The 23,816-nt window shown below is 44.1% G+C and overlaps 1 protein-coding gene across 1 annotated transcript in view; it reads right to left on the reverse strand.

Annotated features, from left to right (window-relative positions):
- The window catches only part of LOC131684621 (uncharacterized), a 64,725-nt gene extending 42,802 nt beyond the window's left edge, over nt 1-21,923 (reverse strand). The window contains exon 1 of the mRNA XM_058967640.1: nt 21,502-21,923. Within this exon, the coding sequence (XP_058823623.1) occupies nt 21,502-21,510 (9 nt within the window). The 5' untranslated portion in view covers nt 21,511-21,923. The remainder of the gene's footprint in view (nt 1-21,501) is intronic.
- Nucleotides 21,924-23,816: the final 1,893 nt, after the last annotated feature.

Consider the following 23,816-nt stretch of genomic DNA (forward strand, 5'->3'; position numbering starts at 1 on the left):
AGGACGTAAAAAGACGAAAGCACGTAAAAAGACGAAAAGACGCAAAAAGACCGAAGGACGTAAAAAGACGGAGGGATGTAAAAGAGGGAAGGACGTAAAAAGACGGACAGACGTAAAAAGGAAAGACGTAAAAAGACGGAAAGACGTAAATAGACGGAAGGACAAAAAAGATGGAAGGACGTAGAAGAACGGAAATACGTAAAAAGACGGAAGGACGTTAAAAGACGGACGGAAAAAAGGGAAGGGCGAAAAAAGACGGAAGAACGTAAAAAACGGAAGGACGTAAAAAGATGGAAGCACGTAAAAGGACGGAAAGATGTAAAAAGACGGAAGGACGTTAAAAGACGGACAGAAGTAAAAAGAGGGAAGGATGTAAAGAGACGGAAGGACGTAAAAAGACGGAAGGATGTAAAAAGAGGGAAGGATGTAAAAAGACGGAAGGACGTAAAAAACGGAAGGACGTAAAAACGGAAGGACGTAAAAAACGGAAGGGCGTAAAAAGACGGAAAGACGGAATGACGGAAAGACGAAAAGACGAAAAGACGAAAAGACGGAAAGACGGCAAGACGGAAAGACGGAAAGTTGGAAAGACGGAAAGACGTAAAAAGACGGAAGGACGCAAAAACACGGAAGGACGTAAAAAGATGGAAGCACGTAAAAGGACGGAAAGACGTAAAAAGACGAAAGGACGTTAAAAGACGGACAGAAGTAAAAAGAGGGAAGGATGTAAAGAGACGGAAGGACGTAAAAAGACGGAAGGATGTAAAAAGAGGGAAGGATGTAAAAAGACGGAAGGACGTAAAAAACGGAAGGACGTAAAAACGGAAGGACGTAAAAAACGGAAGGGCGTAAAAAGACGGAAAGACGGAATGACGGATAGACGAAAAGACGAAAAGACGGAAAGACGGCAAGACGGAAAGACGGAAAGTTGGAAAGACGGAAAGACGTAAAAAGACGGAAGGACGCAAAAACACGGAAGGACGTAAAAAGATGGAAGGACGTAAAAGGACGGAAAGACGTGAAAAAACGGAAGGACGTAAAAAGACGGACGGAAGTAAAAAGAGGGAAGGACGTAAAAAGACGGAATGGCGTAAAATGGCGGAAAGACGTAAAAAGAAGGAAGGACGTAAAAAGAAGGAAAGACGTAAAAAGGCGGAAAGACGTAAAAAGACGGAAGAACGTAAAAAGACGGAGAGACGTGAAAAGAGGAAGAGACGTAAAAAGACGGAAGGACGTAAAAAGAAGGAAGGACGTAAAAAGTCGGAAGAATGTAAAAAGATGGAAGGACGTAAAAGGACGGAAAGGACGTAAAAAGACGGAAGGGCGGAAAAAGACGGAAGGACGAAAAAAGACGGAAGGACGTAAAAATATGGAAAGACTAAAAAAGATGGAAGGACGTAAAAGGACGGAAAGACGTGAAAAGACGGTAGGACGTAAAAAACGGAAGGACGTAAAAAGACGAAAAGACGGAAAAACGGAAAAACGGAATGACGGAAAGGCGTACAAAGACGAAAAGACGTAAAAAGACGGAAGGACGTAAAAAGACGGAAAGACGTACAAAGACGGAAAGACGTAAAAAGGCGGAAAGACGTAAAAAGATAGAAAGACGTACAAAGACGGAAGTTTGTAAAAAGACGGAAGGACGTAAAAAGACGAAAGCACGTAAAAAGACGCAAAAAGACCGAAGGACGTAAAAAGACGGAGGGATGTAAAAGAGGGAAGGACGTAAAAAGACGGACAGACGTAAAAAGGAAAGACGTAAAAAGACGGAAAGACGTAAATAGACGGAAGGACAAAAAAGATGGAAGGACGTAGAAGAACGGAAATACGTAAAAAGACGGAAGGACGTTAAAAGACGGACGGAAAAAAGGGAAGGGCGAAAAAAGACGGAAGAACGTAAAAAACGGAAGGACGTAAAAAGATGGAAGCACGTAAAAGGACGGAAAGATGTAAAAAGACGGAAGGACGTTAAAAGACGGACGTAAGTAAAAAGATGGAAGGACGTAAAAAGACGGAAGGACGTAAAAAGACGGAAGGATGTAAAAAGACGGAAGAATGTGAAAAGACGGAAGGACGTAAAAAACGGAAGGACGCAAAAAAAACGGAAAGACGGAAAAACGGAATGACGGAAAGACGGAAAGGCGTAAAACCGTAAAAAGACGAAAAGACGTAAAAAGACGGAAAGACGTACAAAGACGGAAGTTTGTAAAACGACGGAAGTTTGTAAAATGACGGAAGTTTGTAAAAAGACGGAAGGACGTAAAAAGACGGAAAGGCGTAAAAAGACGGAAAGACGTAAAAAGAAGGAAAGACGTAAAAAGACGGAAGGACGTAAAAAGACGGAAGGAGGTAAAAAGACGGAGGGATGTAAAAGACGGAAGGACGAGAAAAGACGGAAGGATGTAAAAAGACGGAAGAACGTAAAAGGACGGAAATACGCAAAAAGGCGGAAAGACGTAAAAAGGCGGAAAGACGTAAAAAGGCGGAAAGAAGTAAAAAGACGGAAGAACGTAAAATGACGGAAAGACGTAAAAAGACGGAAGTTTGTAAAAAGACGGAAGGACGTAAAAAGACGAAAGGACGTAAAAATGCGGAAGGACGGAAAAAGACGGAAGGACGTAAAACGACGGAACGACGTAAAAAGACGGAAGGACGTGAAAAGATGGAAGGACGTAAAAGACGTAAAAAGGCGAACGGAAGTAAAAAGAGGGAAGGACGTAAAAAGAAGGAAGGACGTAAAAAGACGGAAGGACGTAAAAGGACGGAGGGACGTAAAAAGACGGAAGGACGTGAAAAGACGGAAGGATGTAAAAAACGGAAAGACGTAAAAATGCGGAAAGACGTAAAAAGACGGAAGAACGAAAAAAGACGTATAAGACGGAGAGACGTAAAAGACGGAAAGACGTAAAAAGAGGGAAGTTTGTAAAAAGACGGAAGGATGTAAAAAGACGGAAGGATGTGAAAAGACGGAAGGACGTAAAAACAGAAGGACGTAAAAACGGAAGGACGTAAAAATACGGAAAGATGGAAAGACGGAAAAACGGAAAGATAGAAAGACGGAAAACAGAATGACGGAAAGACGGAAAGACAGAAAGACGGAAAGACGGAAAGACGGAGAGGCGGAAAGACGGAAAGACGGAAAGACGGAAAGATGGAGAGACGGAGAGACGGAGAGACGGAGAGACGGAGAGACGGAAAGACGGAAAGACGAAAAGACGGAAAGACGAAAAGACGAAAAATGAAAAATAAAAAACGAGAGATGAAATTTCAAAATTTTGAAACTGTAAAATCGTTACCAATTTGTCGACAGCTTTCTCGATCTCGTTTCTGTCTGGAAAACACGTGCATCAACGACAGTTATTGCATCAATAAATCAAGTAAACCGTCAACTACTGAGGAAGCTCCACCTGTCCGATCACTAATGCTATGCAACGAACCAGATACAATTAAACAAGCGCGATTACGTTCGGGATCATGGCTGTAGCACGATACGAAAAAAAATGTATACTCAAACTATGGTCAAACAACACCTCTACCGATGTCGAACAGGTTCCCGCAGCTGGGCCCGTCGTCTTAGCCGGGGCAATCCTACGCTCGAATGGAGAGAGCCGGAATGGTCACATCGGCTCATAAAACAAGGAGAAGCAAAATAAAAACAAGTGACCGACAAGTTGAACCAAACATAAAAAATGACCAAGCGCAGACCCAGTCTCCTTTGGTTCGATCGAACGATGCTTAAAGGGCTCCTAGGGAGTATGGCGAAGCAAAAAAAAGATAATAAAAGTACTTTTCAGTTCCGTATAAGTGAAAGTGGTTCGAGTCTGATCTTGAATTCTTCCGTCGCTCGGCCAAATGAGAGCATGTGGTGGAGTAATCGTTGATATCGTATCGACCAGATCAGGATCGAGCATCTCGCGCTGATGCAATGCATAGTTGGTGGCCAAGGCGCACAAACGATCGGTCGGCGGTGAGCCCGGTCCGTAATGGGCGGTCAGTTATCCGCATTTCAGCTACTCTCTATAATTTTGCTAAACGACTGACGTTTCGAGACAGTTCCGACTGTTCGGACTTGGACTTGAGTAGTGGGACTTACGACGGGTATGTCATAATTGCCTTGTTGGTTGGTCATCAGTTGGCTGAGTGAGTAAAATTCTTCTCCGGCTTTAGTTGAAACTGTTATGCAACTGCGATTACACGACCTTGTCTCAGTTTTGATTGGTCTAAATTGGAGTTTCGGAGAAATAATTTAAGCTGCTTTCGATAATGGATTTGTGATGTTCAACGAATAGCATGGCAAAACAGCTGAAATTTGTAAAATTAGGCTGACGAAATAAATTTCTCAACTTAAAAATATGCTGGAAACTTTTTGGAAATGATTAAAATATTCTCGCTGGGACATGTTTACTTAATTACCCTCAACGATAGGATAATTTGCACGGATAGTAATCGAACAAAGTTCCGTGCACTAGCAACACACTCCCATCATGATCTATGACAGTGATATGTACTTAACAATGATGTATGTTGCTTTGAACAGCTCTCAGCGGTCGGTAAGGTTAGGCAGCGAGATGGGGCGTGGACGTTTGGCTGTAGAATTGTGTCCCAGCAGCGCAGCCATACAACAGACCGCTCTACAACAGACCCATAGAAAGGGAGTAACAACAGGTAAAATGACTTTCTCAAACAAAGCGCCAACAGATACTCCCCGGCCAGGTATTATTGAGTGTGACCTCGTAAAGCTGCCGAGCGTTGCGAAAAAAATGCGCCTTTCGCCGGGTCTCTGTCGGTGCCGGTGGCAAAGATATACAGCAACAAAAAATAAAAGGAAATTTGGGTTTGGGTTTAGGGGAAACAATTGACGGTTGTGACACTTGCTAGGCGGCTGCTGTGCGCTGATCGAATTCTTTCGCTGTATTTGGGCATGGATCCGGGTTACGTAACGGCAATGTGTTTGACACTGGTGTTGAGTCAGCATGAAATTGAAAGTAGAGAAATAACAAGCAAGCGTTCGGCCTTGGGCAGGGTATAGTAGATAATAGGTATCATGGCCCGTCCAGTAGCGAAAGCAGACACTTGGATGGGAGTCTGAATAATCGTCAATTATTTGGAAAATGCTCAAATTTAAAGTATTTTTTAATACTCCTAGCACCAAATTCAAAAAAGTTATGCGGACCCCTTCGTCGCAAAATCAGCCCGGCTGCTAACTTTAAATTGTTTGGCTACACTGTCCTCTAACAGATCCTATAAATTTTAACACCCATGGATAACCCCAAGCTAGTAGATGTGTTTAGATGCCATAAGATTGAGAATCGGGTAATGATAAGTTTTAAGACATAAAAAAATCAGCACTTTCTCTTTGCTTGTATGCGGGGCATGGTGAACTATCCTGTCAAATGTTAACTGATATGAGTTTGAAAGGGCACATGATATTGTTCCGTGCAGTGCGATTGCCATTCAAACTATTTGCTCGTCGGTGCAAGGGGTCATTGATATAACCAACCCCGTTCTTCAGTTCCACCCATGTCAAACTCAACTCGGTGTCTACACCGTCGATCTCAACTTTGTGAGAGGGCATGTACACATGGTAGTTCTTAATAAATGACTTGTCGCTAGTAACGTTTGGTTTAGACAGAAAATCACAATTCTGAGCATATCTAAACGAACTTTCGAGATATCTGTCACGGCTGAATATTTTTGTGTCAATTATTTGGCGGATTATCTTTGACCCTCCCCAAGGTTTTTTTTTACAATGGAGAAGACCTTTACGTCCTAGCCCAGTACACGTGCTATTGGTAGGGTCCAATCTACCACACGGGGTGCACTGGGGGCGTGTCGGGCTCGAATGGTGACCAGCCATTAATACCGACTAAACTCCATTGGGCTCCGCCATCATTCCTCCCAGGAACTACCTCTCGGTATTACTTCTGGGGGGATGGCTGTACTAAATGTACTCATTCACTCTCACTCACGCGTTCATACGTCCTGTATGAGGCTTACTTGGGTGCTCTCTCAATCGCACTTTGATTCACTCTCAAACACTCCCACATGAGGCTGACTTTTGTGCTCACCTTTTTCGTTCCTTGCGAGGCTGACTTGTGTGCTCACCTTACTCATTCCTTGCTAGGCTTACTTTTGTGCTCGCCCCACCCATACCATGTGAGGCTGACTTGGGTGCTCACCCTATCACCTGATTCACTCTCAATCGTGCCACTCTATTGTACCTTTGTCACTCCCCCTGGCATCCCATGTGGGACATTTTTCTTAGGCCCCACTTCTGACATACCATGCGAGGCTGACTTGTGTGCTCACCTTTTTCATTCCTTGCTAGGCTGACTTTTGTGCTAGCCTCTACCATACCATGTGAGGCTGACTTTTGTGCTCACTCTTAACATGCCGTGTGAGACTGACTTGGATGCTCACCCTTACACTCCTCTGCCACGCCATGAGGTATCGATAGCTAAGTCCCAACATACTACGTTACGACCCTCCCGTCTTGGCATGAGGCAGTCCACTTATACGCCTATACACTCACTCTTCTGTTTTGCTTCGGGGTGGCTGGGTTTACCCCTTACGCGGTTGCCATTCGCTGCGCTAAACCTGCCTCGGCATGAACAGACCATTCACTCCCTTTTTTTGCGCTTTGCCTTTTTCGCTCCAGCTAACCAATCACTAGTTAGCCGTGCCTGTCGTCTGTTGCTCGGTTCGCCAGATTACCTGTAGCCTACTGGCAATCTGGATGGTAGCAGCCGAGACTGTGTTCCACTTCTCCACCGATTGACACATCCGCTGAATAAGGGTATCAGGGGTTGTGTCCCAGCAACAGACGTCAAGCATTGCTCTTCTTTCGACGTCGAACCGATGACATACGAACAGTATGTGTTCGGCAGTTTCGTCTACACCTGGGCAGTCTGGGCAGACTGGGACCTCCGCGTGCCCGAACCTGTGGAGGTAGTGTCGGAAACAGCCATGGCCTGACAGGAATTGTGTCAGGTGGAAGTGAACTTCCCCATGGGGTCTTCCCACCCAGCTCGATATGCTAGGTATCAGCCGGTGGGTCCACCTACCTTTCGAGGAGTTGTCCCACTCACGCTGCCATCTGGCGACCGAGGTCACCCTGGTGCGCTCGCGGGCTCCCCTATTTCCACGTAGCTCAAAGCACTCCTCATCTTCCCGAATGACCAGCCCGACTGGCATCATGCTCGCTATCACGCAGGATGCATCGTGTGATACCGTGCGGTAGGCAGATATCACTCTGAGGCACATCACGCGGTAGGTGCTCTCCAGTTTCTGTAGGTAACTGGTAACCCTCAGTGCTCTTGACCATGACGGGCCGCCGTACTTGAGGATAGATACGGCAACGCCTGCCAGTAACCTACGTCTACTGGCGCACACCTTTGAGCTGTTGGACATCATTCTCGATAGAGCCGCAACAGCAGTCGACGCTCTCTTGCATGTATAGTCGACATGGCTGTCGAAGGTCAGCTTGTCGTCTATAATGACTCCGAGAGACTTCAGACTTCGCTGTGAAGTGATCGCGACTTCTCTCACATGGATAACTGCATGTTGTGCCGACTTGCGGTTGTTGACGATAACTACCTCCGTCTTATGATGAGCGAGCTCCAGGCCTCTCGCGCTCATCCATTCCTCCACCGTGCTGATCGCGTGTTCTGCGGTTAGTTCTACCTCAGGAATTGACTCCCCGTAGACCTCCAAGGTTACGTCGTCAGCAAAGCTGACGATCTTGACTCCAGGAGGGAACTTCAGTCTCAGAACCCTGTCATACATGAGGTTCCATAGCACCGGGCCTAGAATCGAGCCCTGCGGGACTCCGGCGGTAATCGGAACCCTTTTCTGACCGGCATCGGTCTCGTATAGCAGTACGCGGTTCTGGAAGTAACTTTCCAAGATCCGGTACAGACCCACCGGTAGGCTAAGCCGGTGTAACGAGAGCGCGATGGCATCACAGCTTGCGCTGTTGAATGCGTTCTTCACGTCGAGTGTCACTAACGCACAGTATCGAATACCTCGCCTTTTTCGTTGGATGGCTATCTCGGCAGTATTTATCACTGAGTTGAGAGCGTCCACTGTGGACTTACCCTTCCGAAAGCCAAACTGGTTGCTTGACAGACCGTCCGTACCTTCCGCGTACGGGGTTAGCCTGTTGAGGATGATCCTCTCAAGCAGTTTGCCAGTCGTGTCGATCAGACAGATTGGTCTGTACGCCGATGGGTCGCCTGGCGGCTTCCCGGGCTTCGGCAACAGCACCAATTTCTGCCTTTTCCATCTATCGGGGAAACGGCACTCGTCAAGGCATCTCTGCATAGCTAGCCTGAACATGTTCGGATTTGCTATGATCGCTGCCTTGAGAGCGTTGTTTGAAACTCCATCCGGCCCTGGAGCTTTGTTCATTGCTAGGGATTTAGCCACTGCGAGTAGTTCTTCATTCGTCACTGGAGCCACCATTTCGACCGTGCCCGCACTGTCTCGTAGTGCAGGTGGCCAGGGGCTTGTGGCTCGAGACGGGAAGAGTACTTCGATAATCGTTGCCAACCGGTCCGGAGACCGTTCTGGGGATGAGGAGCCCCCTTTGGTCTTGGCCATCACAATCCGGTAGGCGTCACCCCACGGATTCGCGTTGGCACTCTCACACAGGTTGTCGAAACACGCTCTCTTGCTGCTTTTAATAGCCTTGTTAAGGGCCAATTTTGCAGCTCGAAACACTTCACGGTGGTTCTCTCTTGCATCATCGATGCGAGCTCTTTGTATCCTACGTCTAGCTCTGAGGCAGGCTGACCGTAGAGCTGCAATCTCGGCACTCCACCAATATACCGGGCATCTACCGTTTCTTGGCAGTGTTTTTCTAGGCATAGTGGCGTCGCACGCGCGTGATAGAACAGCTACCAGCGCATCCCCGCTTAGACTGTCGGTGTTGGCCTCCAGTCCCAGGGCCGCGGTGAAAGCTTCGCTGTCGAAGTGATTGGACTTCCACCCGCGTACCTGACAGGGATCTCCCGCCCTCGGATGCTGCACACCATAGTTGATCTTAAAGCGGATTGCTAAATGATCGCTATGGGTGTAGCCTTCGTCTACCCTCCATTCCATGCCTGGAGCCAGACTCGGGCTGGCAAATGTTAGGTCCATCCACGCCTCCACTCCGTTTCTACGGAATGTACTAGCGGAGCCATTATTAGCTAGCACAGTATCGAGTTTCGCAAGCGCCTCCATTAGCGCTTGACCCCTACTATTTGTACAGCGGCTGCCCAAGCGTTAAAGTCTACCGCTATGACTACCGGTTTCCGGCCCACTAGGTCCGACGAGAGCCTGTCGATCATCTGGTTGAACTGTTCTATTGGCCACCTTGGTGGGGCGTAGCAGCTGCAATAGAACACACCATTGATCTTGGCAATCGCCACACCCTCGGCGGAGGGGTGTGTTACCTCTTGAACCGGGAACCGTCCCGTTGTACTGATTGCCACCATTCCAGACCCGTCCGACACCCAATTGCCGTTGCCGGCAGGGATGCGGTACGGGTCTGATAAGAGGGCGACATCTGTCCTCGACTCCGAGACCGACTGCCACAGCAGCTGTTGGGCTGCTGCACAATGGTTAAGATTTAGCTGTGTGACGTTCACGGATTCTTCTTATTTAACTCACCGAAGGGACACGAAGGTCCGCCCATAGCATGTTTATGGGCTTGCTTCTTAGCGGTGCAGATAAGGCACTTGTGTGCCTTAGTGCACCCCCGCTCTTTATGTCCCTCCTCGCCGCAGCGACGACATAGTTTGCTCCTATTTATGCCTTTGCACTCGTATGCTTTGTGGCCGGACTCAAGGCACCGATAGCACCTATCCACTGAAGGCGGCTGGGGTATACTAATAGGACATACCGACCAGCCGATCTTCAGCTTCCCTTTCTCGGTTACCTTTTTGGCATCCGCCTTCAGTAGCCTGAGGTAGGCTACTTGGGTGCCAGAGGGTCCATCTCTAAATCGCACAGAGGCCCGCTCGATTGTGACGCCGCAGTGTTCCTTAACGGCTGCGACGACATCTTCTGCGGTCGTGAACTCGTCCAGATGCTTGCACTGGAGAGTCATTTCCGCCCCTAGCGACCTGACTTGGGCGCCCTCACCAAGGACCTCTTGAGCCAAGGCCTTGTATACCGCACTAGATTGTGCGCCTCGCTTCAGCACCAGAAGCATTTCTCCCGTGTTGGTGCGTCTCACGCTACGCACATCTTGCCCAAGGGCTGAAAGGCTTTCGGCCGCCTTCATCGACTTTAGGACATCGGCATATTTGTCCTTGTCGGTTTTCAACCACAAGGCCTCGCCTCTGTCCTTGGCCTTCTTCGCGGGCCGCGGTACCTCCGGTGTCGGTGCCGGCTTCTTCCTGGTGACCAGCGTCCAGGGGTTTGGGCCCCCCCTGCCCCGGTCGCGCCGGGTTGCTGGTACCAACGCTCTGCTCAGCGAGGTCACTCTCGCCCTCGCTTACCTCGCCCAAACGGCGTTTGACCTTAACGGTTGCACGCCGTGTGGTGTCGCTTTTTGCACCCTCGCCTGGCGACTTCCTAGGGCGCTTCGCGTTCGACGCCGTCTTGCGATTGCCCTTGCCCTTGCCTTTTCCCTTCGAGGGGAACTCGGCCGCCGCTTCAAGCGACGTGGCTGCTCCATAGAAGGTGAAGGGCACTGTCTGAGTGCCCGTATCGACCTTCTCTTTTCCCTCCTTCTTGGAGGCCACTGTCTGGGTTTCTCTGTCGGACTTCTCCCGACATTCCACCCTCTTGGCATAAGCCTGCTGTTTCTGTCTTGCGACACGAACAGTTTTTCGCAGTTCCAGGAGACTCTGTTTTAACTCCTTGCTTATATTTTGCTTTACGCTAGTGTACGGGCCACTTTGCGCATAGCAGATAGTGGCCCATCCGGTGCGTTGGTAGGGCTATTTCCTACCGCTGCTGGGGGGTCACTGGTGCTTTCAGATGCAGCACTCATCGCTCCACTACTCTCCCCACGGGGGGGGGGGGGAGACCTCGCCAAACCACCTCTAGCGAAGGGGTTTGGCACCTCCGACTGTTTATTTTTATTTTTTGTTGACTCCATATTTAATCCCACGAGTAGCGCGAGAATAAATGTCCGCCACGCCAGAGCTCCGCATTAACGTGGTAAGGGACGCTTACTGTGGGGGTTGCCCAGGTACCCCACAGGCTCCGTTAACGATCGAGCATCTTTTTCACCCCCTCGATCACTCATCCCTCGGCACGGGTCGCTTCACGCCTTGGAATTGGGGTTATGACCAACCTTGCTTTACGTGGTGACCTCGGCCCAGATCATCACAACCATCCTCCTTTACCAGGGCTTTGGACCTGTAGCTCTGGTTCTCAATAGTTCCATGTACGTATATTATTACAGACATGCCGCTATTGAGATCCGTCATTCGCTAGTGGAGTTGTCCCCAAGGTTTAGGCCCTCCCCAAGGTTTAGGGGTTTGACGGTATTGCAAACATCAAGCATATTGCGTGCATCAGTCCTACAGAACCTCTGACAGACAATTGCTTTAAGATGGGTATTGCATTACGCCTCGATAGTGGTGCATCGAGGAGACCGAGAGGGCTTATGCGCCTTGTTTATGTTATATGTTTCTTCATACTCTACACCTGACTTTTGCTGTGTGCCGTGTTTGCAAATATTGTTCTATTGGTGGTATTCGTGGACGGGGCTCACAGAAGTAGTCATAATGTGTCCATTTATCGGTCAACTTCGTCATTGTGGATATACTAATTAAATTAATTTAATAATTAAATTAATTCAATAAAGTAGAATAAGTAGAAACCTATTAGTTGTAGCTTTGTGATAATCGTAGTTTTTCGTACTAGTGTACAACTGTTATGTGCTAGTCATATGTCTATCTATGTATGTATTCGTCTGAGTATTTGTGACAGTTGGGTCAGGGAATGGATGCAGAACTGATGTATATGATAGAATAGTGGCTAATACTTCTGGTGATCAATCTGAGCATTTGGTTCTACTCATTCGGGAAAGTCGGGTTGGATAATTTAGGATAAAATAAATTTACCGACGCACGTGAGTCATCCATTCCCGGCCAGCATAGCATGATGGAAGTCTAACAGCATGCAATTGTCGTTAATGATAAATATACAACATTTGCTGCATTTAGACGAGTTGGATTGCATGGTACATGTGTTTTTCTATTCTACTTCATTAATCTGTTTCTTTTGTACATCTATTAATTTGCTTTTTCATTATTTATGTATACCAAAATAGTATTGTTCAATTTATACACTTCTAGTCAAGCTCTTTGCATCTTTTTTTTCTTTATTCGGCATGTTATGATTCCTTTTATTAGTATATCTCCACTATATGCTATCTATACTCATATAGGTACAAACGCTCGTGGCCTTCGCGATAACACAAACCTGGCCACAAACGCGACCATGCTATAGCAATAATCCACATATACTTACGCCCGCGATTTCACCTACATGAAAACACCCCGGTAGCTAAGTAAACGTGGCATCTTTAAACTTCCAAACGCGGTCTCAAACACTAACCCACCACTCGCGCGATCATGAAACGGTCACGTCCGAAAGTTTTACCAGTCTGGACTAATGTCATCAGTTAAACCGATCAAAAAAGTGACGCTCATATTCACTAAACAACACGTTCCATAGTAGCATGACCTGGAACTTAAGTGATATGGGGAAACGGACTACCATCTGTACCATACACTTAAAATTAAGCATCAGATTCACGGTCCGCGCGCGACCGAACAAGAATACACGCTACATCATTATAAAATCAAAATTATACACGCGAAGTCACATACACGTAACAAACACATTAATATACAAATGCTTGAGCCCTTCGCGACCATCAGCGGCACCTACATCCGCGATCTCGTAAACATGATAACATCCCGGTGATAAAGTGAATGTCTCAGCTCCTATAAATTTTCAAACGCGGTCTCAAGCGTTGACCTAAAAACTCCTGCACTCGCACGATCATGGATCGGTATCTTCCGGATGTTTCTATGCTTGATATCAGCAGACTAGGTCCATGCCTTCAATTGGATCAATTAAAAAAGAAAGCTCTCATATCTACTGGACACCACGTTACATGGCGACATGACCGAGTACGCCAGTGATATGGGGTAACTTACTCCCTGTCAGAATGTGAATTGTACACCAAAAACTATCAGAATAAAGGTCCGCGTGAGCATCCAAGAACGCACGCGTGTATAGGAAATTCCACACGGTTACAAAATCCAGTCTTGTACACGCGAAGTCACATGAACGCGAGCACACGTGACAAACACGTTAACGTACGAACGCTTAAGGCCTTCGCGATTAACAACGCACACCTACGTTCGCGATAGCGCAAACTTAATAACACCCCGGTAGTAAGGAGAACGTTTTAGCACTCACGAAGTTTCAAACGCTGTCTAAAACACGAACCTACAAACGTCCGTTTTCGCCCGCTCATGAATCGATCACGTCCGGAAACCATTACTCTCTGTCCAAATAACTTAGGTCCATACATTCAGTAGGACCAATAAAAAAATAAAGCACATATCCACTAGACAACACGTTCCATGGCGACATCACCGGGCACTCTAGTGATATGGGTGATCTCACACTCTTTTAGTATGTTAGCAGTACACCAAAAAATAAAGTACTAGATTCACGGTCCGCGCACGATTATCCAAGAACACACGCGAATATGCGAAAGGCACACGGTTATAAAATAGAATTCATACACGCGAAGTTACATACACGTTAGCACACGCGACATACAAACGCACACGCGATCGAACACGTTAACGTACAAATTCTCGAGCTCTTCGCGATGATACATGCGATCGCGAGTCCCTACGCCCGCACATACCTGAACCGTACAATGAATATTACATTCAGAATCACGGCCCGCTACATTTGGCCTACCCTAGTAACAATTGAGGTTATATGGTAGTTTTATAGCCACTGATAAAACTTAGATTGCACTTGTAGCGTACTATAAAACTTCAATTGTTACTTGGGTAATGCAGTGTTTTAGTGGGCGACATTGCCTGTCTCGTCTGCAAATTGTAGTATGTGATTCTGACGGGGAGCCCTTCCGAGAACCTAGCTCTACAGCTCAAGTAGGACAACTCTCGAAAAAAAATTATTCGGCGGATTATCTTTGATCCGAAGAAGGTCAGATATAGTCCGAACGAGTTCAATGTGTATGATTTTAAACGGGAAGTCAGAGTCTCTGATGGTGAATCTTGTTCGACACCTATTTTACCTTTGACATACTGTATACACTTCTGCTTGTACCGAAGGTTTGAATTGACCTCAATGCAATATGATACAATTGATCTCCGTAATATAAACCATCAAGCATAGGGCCTACAATATGAACATAATACGTGCAACTCGGTGTGTTGCCGATCCGCATCAGAACACTATTATGAGATTGGCTGGATATCTAAAAAAACAAAGCAACAATCTGATACTAAGCAAGCTGAAAGTCCTGTATTCCTAGGTTTAGACCCCATAGTTGTAGTATGAAAATTCAAATTGTAATCCCCTTGTTCGTAGACATTTGAAATGTGATGGTTTTTCCGTTTTTGATGGTACACTACACCGGTGTAGTCTATTCTATACTTATTCAATGTTAGAAAACTAAAAAATTGGTACCGTTAAGCTAACGCAAACGTGCCTAGTCAAATAAACGAATTGCATACAAAATGAAGGTGTACGAAGGATTCGTTGATAATAGATGAAATTTCTATTTATATAATCTTTTTATACATTTGTTGCGATTAGATATGAAAGATCCATGACTTGGTTACACACACGTATCGAGCCGTTTCAAATAAACGAATCATAAAAATACACCAATTACTCTTCGGCAAGATCTTCTTCCGGCATACACTGCAACTAGGATCAATAATAATATAATTTCTGATTGAGTTTAGGTGAACATAAAAGCCAAAACGATGAAAGCAGATATATAAATTATTCATTGCCATAAAGAGTCTATCTTGTACAAACATTAATTTCATCGCCACTGTATATGTACAACCGGCTGGTTACAGAGTGGCAATTTAGTTTAGCAAGGAACAAAAAAATCAAAACACTTGCTTCAATGACCGGCTCCGCCAAACCACCTCTCCTGCTAGCCAATGACTACACAACACTTGTACGTTGTAGTCACGATTCCGCGGACAACATACATGATGATAAAAAGTATGAACCGTAATAAGGTGGACTATTTCGGTACACCCACCCCCGATGGGCGTTGATCATAATGGCACCGGCAACCATCACACGTTCAACAATCACTTTTCCACTCACTTAGCACGTGTAATTTCACTAAAGATACCATCATCTCAAGGTAACTCGTTTACGTGACCACCACTGCAGTAGATTGTGATGGAGAACAGCTCGAGATTTTAGTTTGTTTTTTGTTGTACCAAAGCGATATGACAGGTACCTTTTGTGCTGTTGGGTTAGGTTTCTTTAAACGGTTTCGCCCTCTGGTCGAACGACGGTCAAAGTCTGCTGTTGCTTTGGGCATACATGTGCAAGTTCCAAGCAGCGCGAATATGCTGGTACCAGAAAGTGAGATAATTACGAATTTAAATAAACATAGCTTTGACCGGATACTGAGACCTGCAGTTTCTGCATGGATCGAATTGTTTGCGTGATTCAAATTATTTTGCTGGTGTGAGCAAGTTTCTAGTGTCAACTTTGGAATAGCGTACTTTAATTTCCGCTTTGAACATAAATTTCACAGGATGTTACAATTTACGAATCCGTCCCAGTTTCTTTTAATCGAAAACATGTTTAAGCGATTTTATAATGCTTAATGTGATTGTTAGGGAGCTGTGGTCGACACGATTTTTTGTCAAATAGATTATTAGTACTACACACCTGGAAAAATTGAAAATTACATTTGACGTAAATAACATTGCTCTACGAATTTCGCGCCAACTCGAACAAATGTTGGCCCTCTCAGATTTTAATTAAACTTTCTGTCCATGAGAACTTTGTCACAAAAAGCCACTTTGTTTACTTTGTTTTTCCAAAAATGATCTAGACTGTCTTTTGAAAAGGGTCAAACTTTTTTAAACAATTTTTATCAAATGGCTGTAGTCTAAAAATGACAAATACTACAAAAAGGTTGTTGGAGTGATTTTCACAATATTAGTCAAATTTTTTAATGCAAATATTGAAAAAATTCTTCATCGACTCCTACATTTTTCCTTGAATTGATACAAAGTTTATGTAACTGACAGGTTTTCGTTATGCTAATAAATTACAAATAACATTGGAAAAAATTGATTTTAAAAATTTACAAAAAAACCATCTTTGATTCGGATGAAATTTTGTTCGAAGATAGGTAATTATGTAGGTAGGTACCGTGAAAAATTCAAGTTGGGCACTTTCGAGGAAAAAAAGTTATTTGAAAAAAACTTTTCCTTGTCCAAACTGAATTTCTTTTTCGGTGTATTTTCAGCTTGACCTTGAGCTTGTGCGATCACCCCTGGCTGCTACTCCGTTATCGATATGGACTAGCTGAAAGTGCACAGGGAATCAGTAGACAAGTATGCTTGGGAGTAGCGAAACATCTTTCAATGTGCAACCCCTGGTAATCCTAAAGTGTTTATTAATCAATACCGGCGCCAGCCAAGCCCGAACGTAGATCGCGGAAGGAAAGGGAAGAAATTCTCCAATAGCAAAAATAATTCCGATAAGTCTACTTTCCATCTAATACAACCGGCGCCTGGAATGTCTTCTTCTGGACCAAATATAAGCCATTTAACATTATCGTTATATGAGGGATCTAACTAAACACTCGGCCATGTACGAAGAAGTTTTGTCTATGTGCCCGCCTCGGAAGTAGAGATCGACGATGTAATCTCCTACAGGCGAAGTGTGGGGTTGGATTCTTTAAGAACTCTTTGCTTTAGTCAGTTAAAATTCTGGTTTGCAAGTAATTGCGTTCGGTAAAAATCGAGTGTAAGAAAACACCTAATTTTTCATCAGTCTCATTTCGAGCCTTTCGCAGGATCTGCTCTTCTACACTTTGTTCTTTTGAACGGGACTCGTTTACCTGTTCGCCTTTTTGTGCAGTGAGGCTTGAACTGCCTTCGTTTCAAACCAATGGGCCTACAGCTACCTATTGTAGAAACCAGGCGTGGAAAATGCGGGGAGAACTATGAAAAGTTTTCCTACTGTGGAAACACTTCGCAAGATCTCTCAACATATTTCGCATATAAAGTATTTGGGGAAAAATGGAAACACTTTTTTAAAGAACGCTCCGAGAAGAAATACTAAATAGGACTACGCTGACAAATCATGCCAGATTACCAAATATTAGTTTGAGTTCCTTTGCACTGCTCTATTCCTGGTAATGAGAAGGCGGAAACTTAAGCATTAAAAGGCCATTTTTATGGAAGATTGCGTAATTTCAATGAGTTTTTCAGTATTTCTTGTCAGAGGACGCTCGAAAAATGGCAAATTTCATGGAACCATGGAAGTTTAAAGATCCCAAAGGTATGAACAAACCGTGGTTAAAGGGGATTGACGAGGGTCGTGACTTTCTTCGAGTGATATCTCGGATCATGTCCAATAGTTATACGTTGAATGCGCATCTCCGGCATATTGGGGTCGTGGAGAGAGGTTATCGCGACATTAAACATGTTGTTTGGTCGTGCGCCTAGTGTTCTAGCGCCAGATCTCATCTAACGGAATACATTCGGCCTCATTCCACTGCAAGATGGGCTGGCTATCCTCAATATCCTCTATATGTCTTCCAAATACATATTTTTAGTCACCATATATACCCAAATTTAGATATCTCTTCTCTTTTGGTTGATATGTTAACATCCACCTTACAATCAGGTCACAAAGGGGTTCCCAGCGGATCCAAGGAGGCCAGTTGGCAATCCGGTTTATTATGTCCTGACAGTGATCGTCCGTTCGCCAAAAAGCTGCAAGTTAAATTTCTTCTTTTCCCTGTCATTGTTGTCTACCCTGTCTCCACTTTCCGTGATATAATCTCTGCTACTCTGATGTTGAAATCAATTTCCCTTGTGTATGTTTTTTACCTTCCTTATAAAAGTGTTTTTTCTTGTTTAAATTTTTATTCAAATAATAGTTTTTAAAAGTTTCGGGCGCATTCATTTTGTGCGCGAGACACATCCATGGTTAATCTCAGTTTTGGGTTTGTTCCAAACTTTCGAGTGGGTAAATTCCTCCTCGGTTATTTTCGAGTGGGTAGTACTACCTATACTACCCACGTTTTCCGTCGGCCCTGTGCATGGGGAACAAAGGAATTTCGTGGACTAATTTCGTGAGTATCCTGTCGGACACACAACTGGTAAAAATGCTCAACAACAATAACTGTACCAAATAATTATAACCAACATGTCACGAAGATACAAACAACTGTAATTCACAAGGCGAAAGAACATATACATGGAACAGCCAACCATAGGCTATACAACATACTAACCGTGACGGTCGCATTGATGAGAACTTTGACAATGATGAAAACGCTTCAACGCCGAGAAAAAGATGCTGTGCGCACTGGAAAACTGCGTACGCAGTATTCAATAGTCGTTTTTATTTGTTCACAAATTCACGGTTTCATCAAACGTCATCTTGTGTCGTGTTCAATATTCGAATGAGAAAATATGACGCAGCATTTCAAAGTTCCTTCAAAGAACTATTAATGGTGATATAGGGGAAGATGGAGTAAAACGCACTCCTAAGGAAACATGATCATAACTCAGCTATAGAACATCAATCGGGAGAATTTAAAGGGCATAACTTTTTTACCATTGGGTAAAAATCAACCAAATTTTGCACACTTTCTCATTGATGTGTATTGTTTACATGCTGTCAAGCTCGAAGTCGTGTTTTTCGAGTCAACGAAAATGGAGGTGAACCAACGCGAGTCGAGAGAACAAATTCTTTCCAAACACCTGGAATTTCCTGACCTGTCACACCGGCAGTTGGGAAAAATGTTGAACATTCACCATTCAACCGTCTCCAGAGTGTTGAAGCGGTTCCAGGAGCGGTTGACGTTGGACCACGGCAAAGGAGCTGGAAGAAAACCGGGACCGGAGAACAAAAAGACGGAGGGAAAGGTGAAGCGGATGACTAAAGCAAATCCCAACGTCTCAAGCCGTGATTTGGCTAAAAAGATCGGCATGTCGCAGAGCTACGTCCAGAATGCAAAGAAGAGAGCTGGACTACATACATACAAGGTACAGAACTTCCCAAACCGCGATGAGCGGCAACAATCGACGGCTAAAACTCCGGCACGGAAGCTCTATGAGAAGATGCTGACAAAATATGGCTGCTGTGTGATGGACGACGAAACGTATATAAAAGCCGATTTTAAGCAAATTCCGGGGTTGGAGTTTTTCACCGGCAAGAGCAAGTTCTATGTGGACGATAAATTTAAGAAGAAGAAAATGTCGAAGTTCGCTTCCAAATATCTCATTTGGCAGGCCATCTGCTCTTGCGGACTGAGGAGTGAGCCTTTCGTGACAAAGGGCACAGTAAATGGCGAGATCTACAAATCTGAGTGCCTCGAGAAGCACATTTTGCCGTTCTTGCAGCAGCACGACGAAGCTCCGCTATTTTGGCCAGATTTGGCATCATGCCACTATTCTAAAAGTATCCTGGAGTGGTATCAGGCCAATTTTGTCCATTTTGTTCTAAAGGACATGAATCCGCGCCGGGTGGAGCACTACTGGGCAATGATGAAACGGGAACTTCGGAAGAGGAAGAAGACAGTCAATGACGAGAAGGACATGTTACATGTTAAGAAAATGGAAAAAAAACTGAGAAACTGGTACCGGATGACACTGTAAAGACTTTGATGGAGGGCATCAAGCGAAAATGCGTTCAATTTTACACTCAAGGCTCCATAGATTAACTTTTCTTTTGATTTTTGAAGTAAATATATGTATAAAACTACCCTAAAATTTTGGTTTGATTTTAAACATTATAAGAATATTGGCATGACATTTTCGGAGTCGCAATAATTTCGTGTTCGCCCTTTAACCCATTCATGCCCATGTTGTTTGTGGACAACAACGTTTTTAAACAGCTTTAACTTTTGATTGAGGCGAGATTTGCTCACAAAAATAAGTTAGGCTCATTAATGTGATTATAGCCTTAATTTGAGTATTAACAGTTACAAGGATCAGCTCTAGAACTAAAGTTTTTGCAATTAGTCTAATTGGATTCCGATGGAGCAGTGCTGCCAGGGACAGTTTACGTTGACGACGGAAAATGATTTTTTCATATATCTTCGTTATGGTGCAATATTATTGAAAACTGATAAAACTTATCCATTTAGACTGTCGTTGGCTACGTTTTCCACGTAATTGGACTATTGTAATTATTCTAGGAGAATTGTATTGAGCATTAGAAGGTAAAAATTGACCAGCTTCTAGCACTGCCATGGAAGCACCTATCTTTATGAAAATAGGCTTTTCGTGTTTCTTGACCCCACCGTTATCAAGGAAAAATAGTTTTGAAACCCTATGCACTAGAAAAAAGATGGGCATGAAAGGGTTAATTAAAGATATCGTTTGGCCAACAGTTTCCTCTGAAATAACAATTATAACGCTTTGCAAAATAATCAAAAACATGAAAAATATTCGATTCTTCAAAATCAAAACGCACATGCAGGGATAAAATGCAACACAACAACGGGGCAGAATGCTCGGTGAACAAGCAAGTAGTTTTGTTTTCTGACGAGATTTTACAAAAGTGTGCCATTAAATAGCCTAAGGTTATGCAATTAGTAGGATTTCAGAACAATTTTTCTGTTTTTGATGAAATAATCAGAAAAATCAAAGAAGAGGGCGTTTTGTCCCCTTTGGAGCAGAGATATAAATATAACAAAAAGAGAATTATTTAGTAGATTTTTCATATGTAGTGCAACAGAATAATGAACAACGGTATAAACAGAACTGGAGTGCACTGATATAATAGTACAAATTGCATTTATAAGAGCTGGAAATCGAGCCACGATAATTACATGAGAAGAGTACGTTATTGTCTTTTGTTTATTTCTCGAGCTGCAATTGATGTATGGTTATCAAACTTTGATAAAGTATGTTTACTATGGCGGGCTTCCGACTAGTGTTACCCTTTTCTAGAAATTTCCATCAGTTTTCGATATAAGCAATGGGTGCATTTTGCCCCGGGGGTTCGTTTTACCCCATCTTCCCCTATTAGTTTGACAAGGAAATCTTCTTCACGGTAGTAAAATATTTTCTTTTAATACCTCAATTTATCAACCGAGAATATTTTTTCACGCGTTTTTAATATATTCACGAATATTTGGTGGACTAAACTTATGAAGGTTTTTCCGACCTTAACGAAGAATTACACAACACTACAAATAATCAAGGTTACTGTAAGAACTGAGTAATTATATTATCAGTCCATTTTTAATCCACATTCACTGCAACTCACCATTTTCATCAATACAGGTAACCAATCGATTGGATATATTCAAACAATTTCCGTCACTACGTGTCCCGTAGAACTGTCTCCTAAGAGTTTTTGCTTTAACTAAATTGGTTGCATATGTATGTCAAACGTTCCACAACACTAATACGTTTGAATCATACACCTAGAACAACTCGAATCGATAAATCAAGATCGATAATCCACTGCAAGAACGATAATCCACTTTCACTGATTTTTGTTTGTTTTGACTCTACCCTAACAGGGACCCCGTTGATCCTGTTACATGTGAGAAAACTCGATCGTCGAGTATACGCGCGCCTTTATCACGTCAACCGCCGGCACCGGACTGAAACGGTCCGATAGGGTGTTTTAGCAATTTATATCCGTTCAATTTTGTCTTCTTGTCTGCCAACCGACTGAAGCTGGAAATTGTTGCAGCTCAAAGACAGGGGTACCTACAGGTACGTACACTCTCCGTCTGCACCGGCTTTGATCGCATTTTTACCCTCATCTTAATTTGGTTTGTTTGTTGGTACACCTCTCACTGCCAGAGTCGCGGTGGTGGTGCCGCAAAACGTTACGGTGCAGCAGCCACGAAAATTCGCTGAGAAATTGATCAAAACATAAGCGAAGGCGCGCGAGCGAGCGGGCGAGAGTTGTCCAGTAGTGTGTCAACCGAAGCAAGTGTGTGTCTGAATCGAAGTGTTTGTCAAATCGCAAACTGCGGCTGCGATTTTCATATGAAGCAGTTCCAATGTCGAGCATGAACCCGTCGTGATTATACGTCTGGGGTTAACGGAAAAATATGTTGGAACTTACTGGTTGCCTAGGCCTTGCATATTGCTGTTTGTTTCTTGCTCCTTGCATATAAACTATCACACTTAAATTATACTATGATGATATCATTTATAAAAAGTGATATGCTGGCGACAATCACAATATTATGTGCGTTATTTATGTGAGCAATAATCTTCCACCCACACTGAACACCTAAAATCTATTTCTGTTGAATCGTATATCATATTTTAATTTACAGCCCCTAAAATAGGGCATTTTGCGTTGGCGCAATAATCAAAACACTGTGTCACCTATCTTGGTACCGTCATGAAACATGCGTCCATTATCCTCAGCAGTGAAGTATGTATTACGTAAGATTCGCACACGCAAAAAATACCGAGCTGTGATTTGCCCCGCTCGGGAAAGTTGCCCTATCGCAACTGTCGCGACGATTTATATTCGTATAATATGGAACCCCTTTGCCAGAGTGTGTGCAAATTAACTCGATGTTGCAATGAATTGATCTCCTTTTTTTCAACTGATCAATATCAACCATTACAAACTGATCTTAGCGTTTAATTGATTCATCTGGTTGGTTACCCTCGAGAGAGGTAACCTAGCTTTCCGATGTCAATGATGTAAAAATAGCATAAAGGGTGTCCCATATCAAATTGCATCACGGAAAAAATCGCGTTAGAAAATCATCTAGTGGACCGATCCTTTTCAAACTTTCAGACAATACAATATAACCCATTAGTAAGCTTTTAGCATAATTATTTCATTCTACTTCAATGCCAGAGCCGTACGCTCACACCTTACGCTTAACTCCACTCATTAGGTTCTGTACAAGAGTACTTTTCGAAGAGCCTTAGTTCCGGTGCGGAGGGATTCATGTCCTTGGGTACGAAAGTGACCCCGGCTACCACTACCACTCCAGGATAACATTTTAATACATAGTGGCACGAAGCTAGACCCGGCCAGAAGATCGTAGGGCCTTCGTGTTGCTCCAACAAAGGAAGCAGACGCTTCTGTAGACACTCCTTGAGGTAGATCTCTCCGTTTACAGTCCAGGTAGTCACGAACGGCGCACCTCGTTTGCCACATGAGCATATCGCTTGCCAAATCATGTATTTATCACAAAAAATTGAAAGTTTCTGCTTACTTAATTTCTTCAGAACATCAAACTTGTGCTGGGCAGTGAAGAACAGTAGCCCCGGAAGGCTTGGCGTAAGTTTCATCATCCATGATGAAACGATGGGGCTTCGTCAGCATGTTGGTATGCTGTATAGTTTCTGGGTCCGTAACTTTCCCACCATATTTTGCCGTTCTTCACGATTTGGAACCGTCTGCACTTTGTACGTATGTAGTCTCTCCCGGTCTTTGTCTCTCTGAACGAAAGGCTTAGACAGATTGGAATTTTTTGGCTGCATCCCTGACCAAATCATTGGGATTCCGCTTAAACGCTTTCATTACACCCTTCTGATTCTGATCACTAATAGAACATCCATTCTGGACGCATATCTCTTCTGTTCGATATTCAG

The sequence above is a fragment of the Topomyia yanbarensis genome, chromosome 2 (genome assembly GCF_030247195.1).
Source record: "Topomyia yanbarensis strain Yona2022 chromosome 2, ASM3024719v1, whole genome shotgun sequence".
NCBI lineage: Eukaryota > Metazoa > Arthropoda > Insecta > Diptera > Culicidae > Topomyia > Topomyia yanbarensis.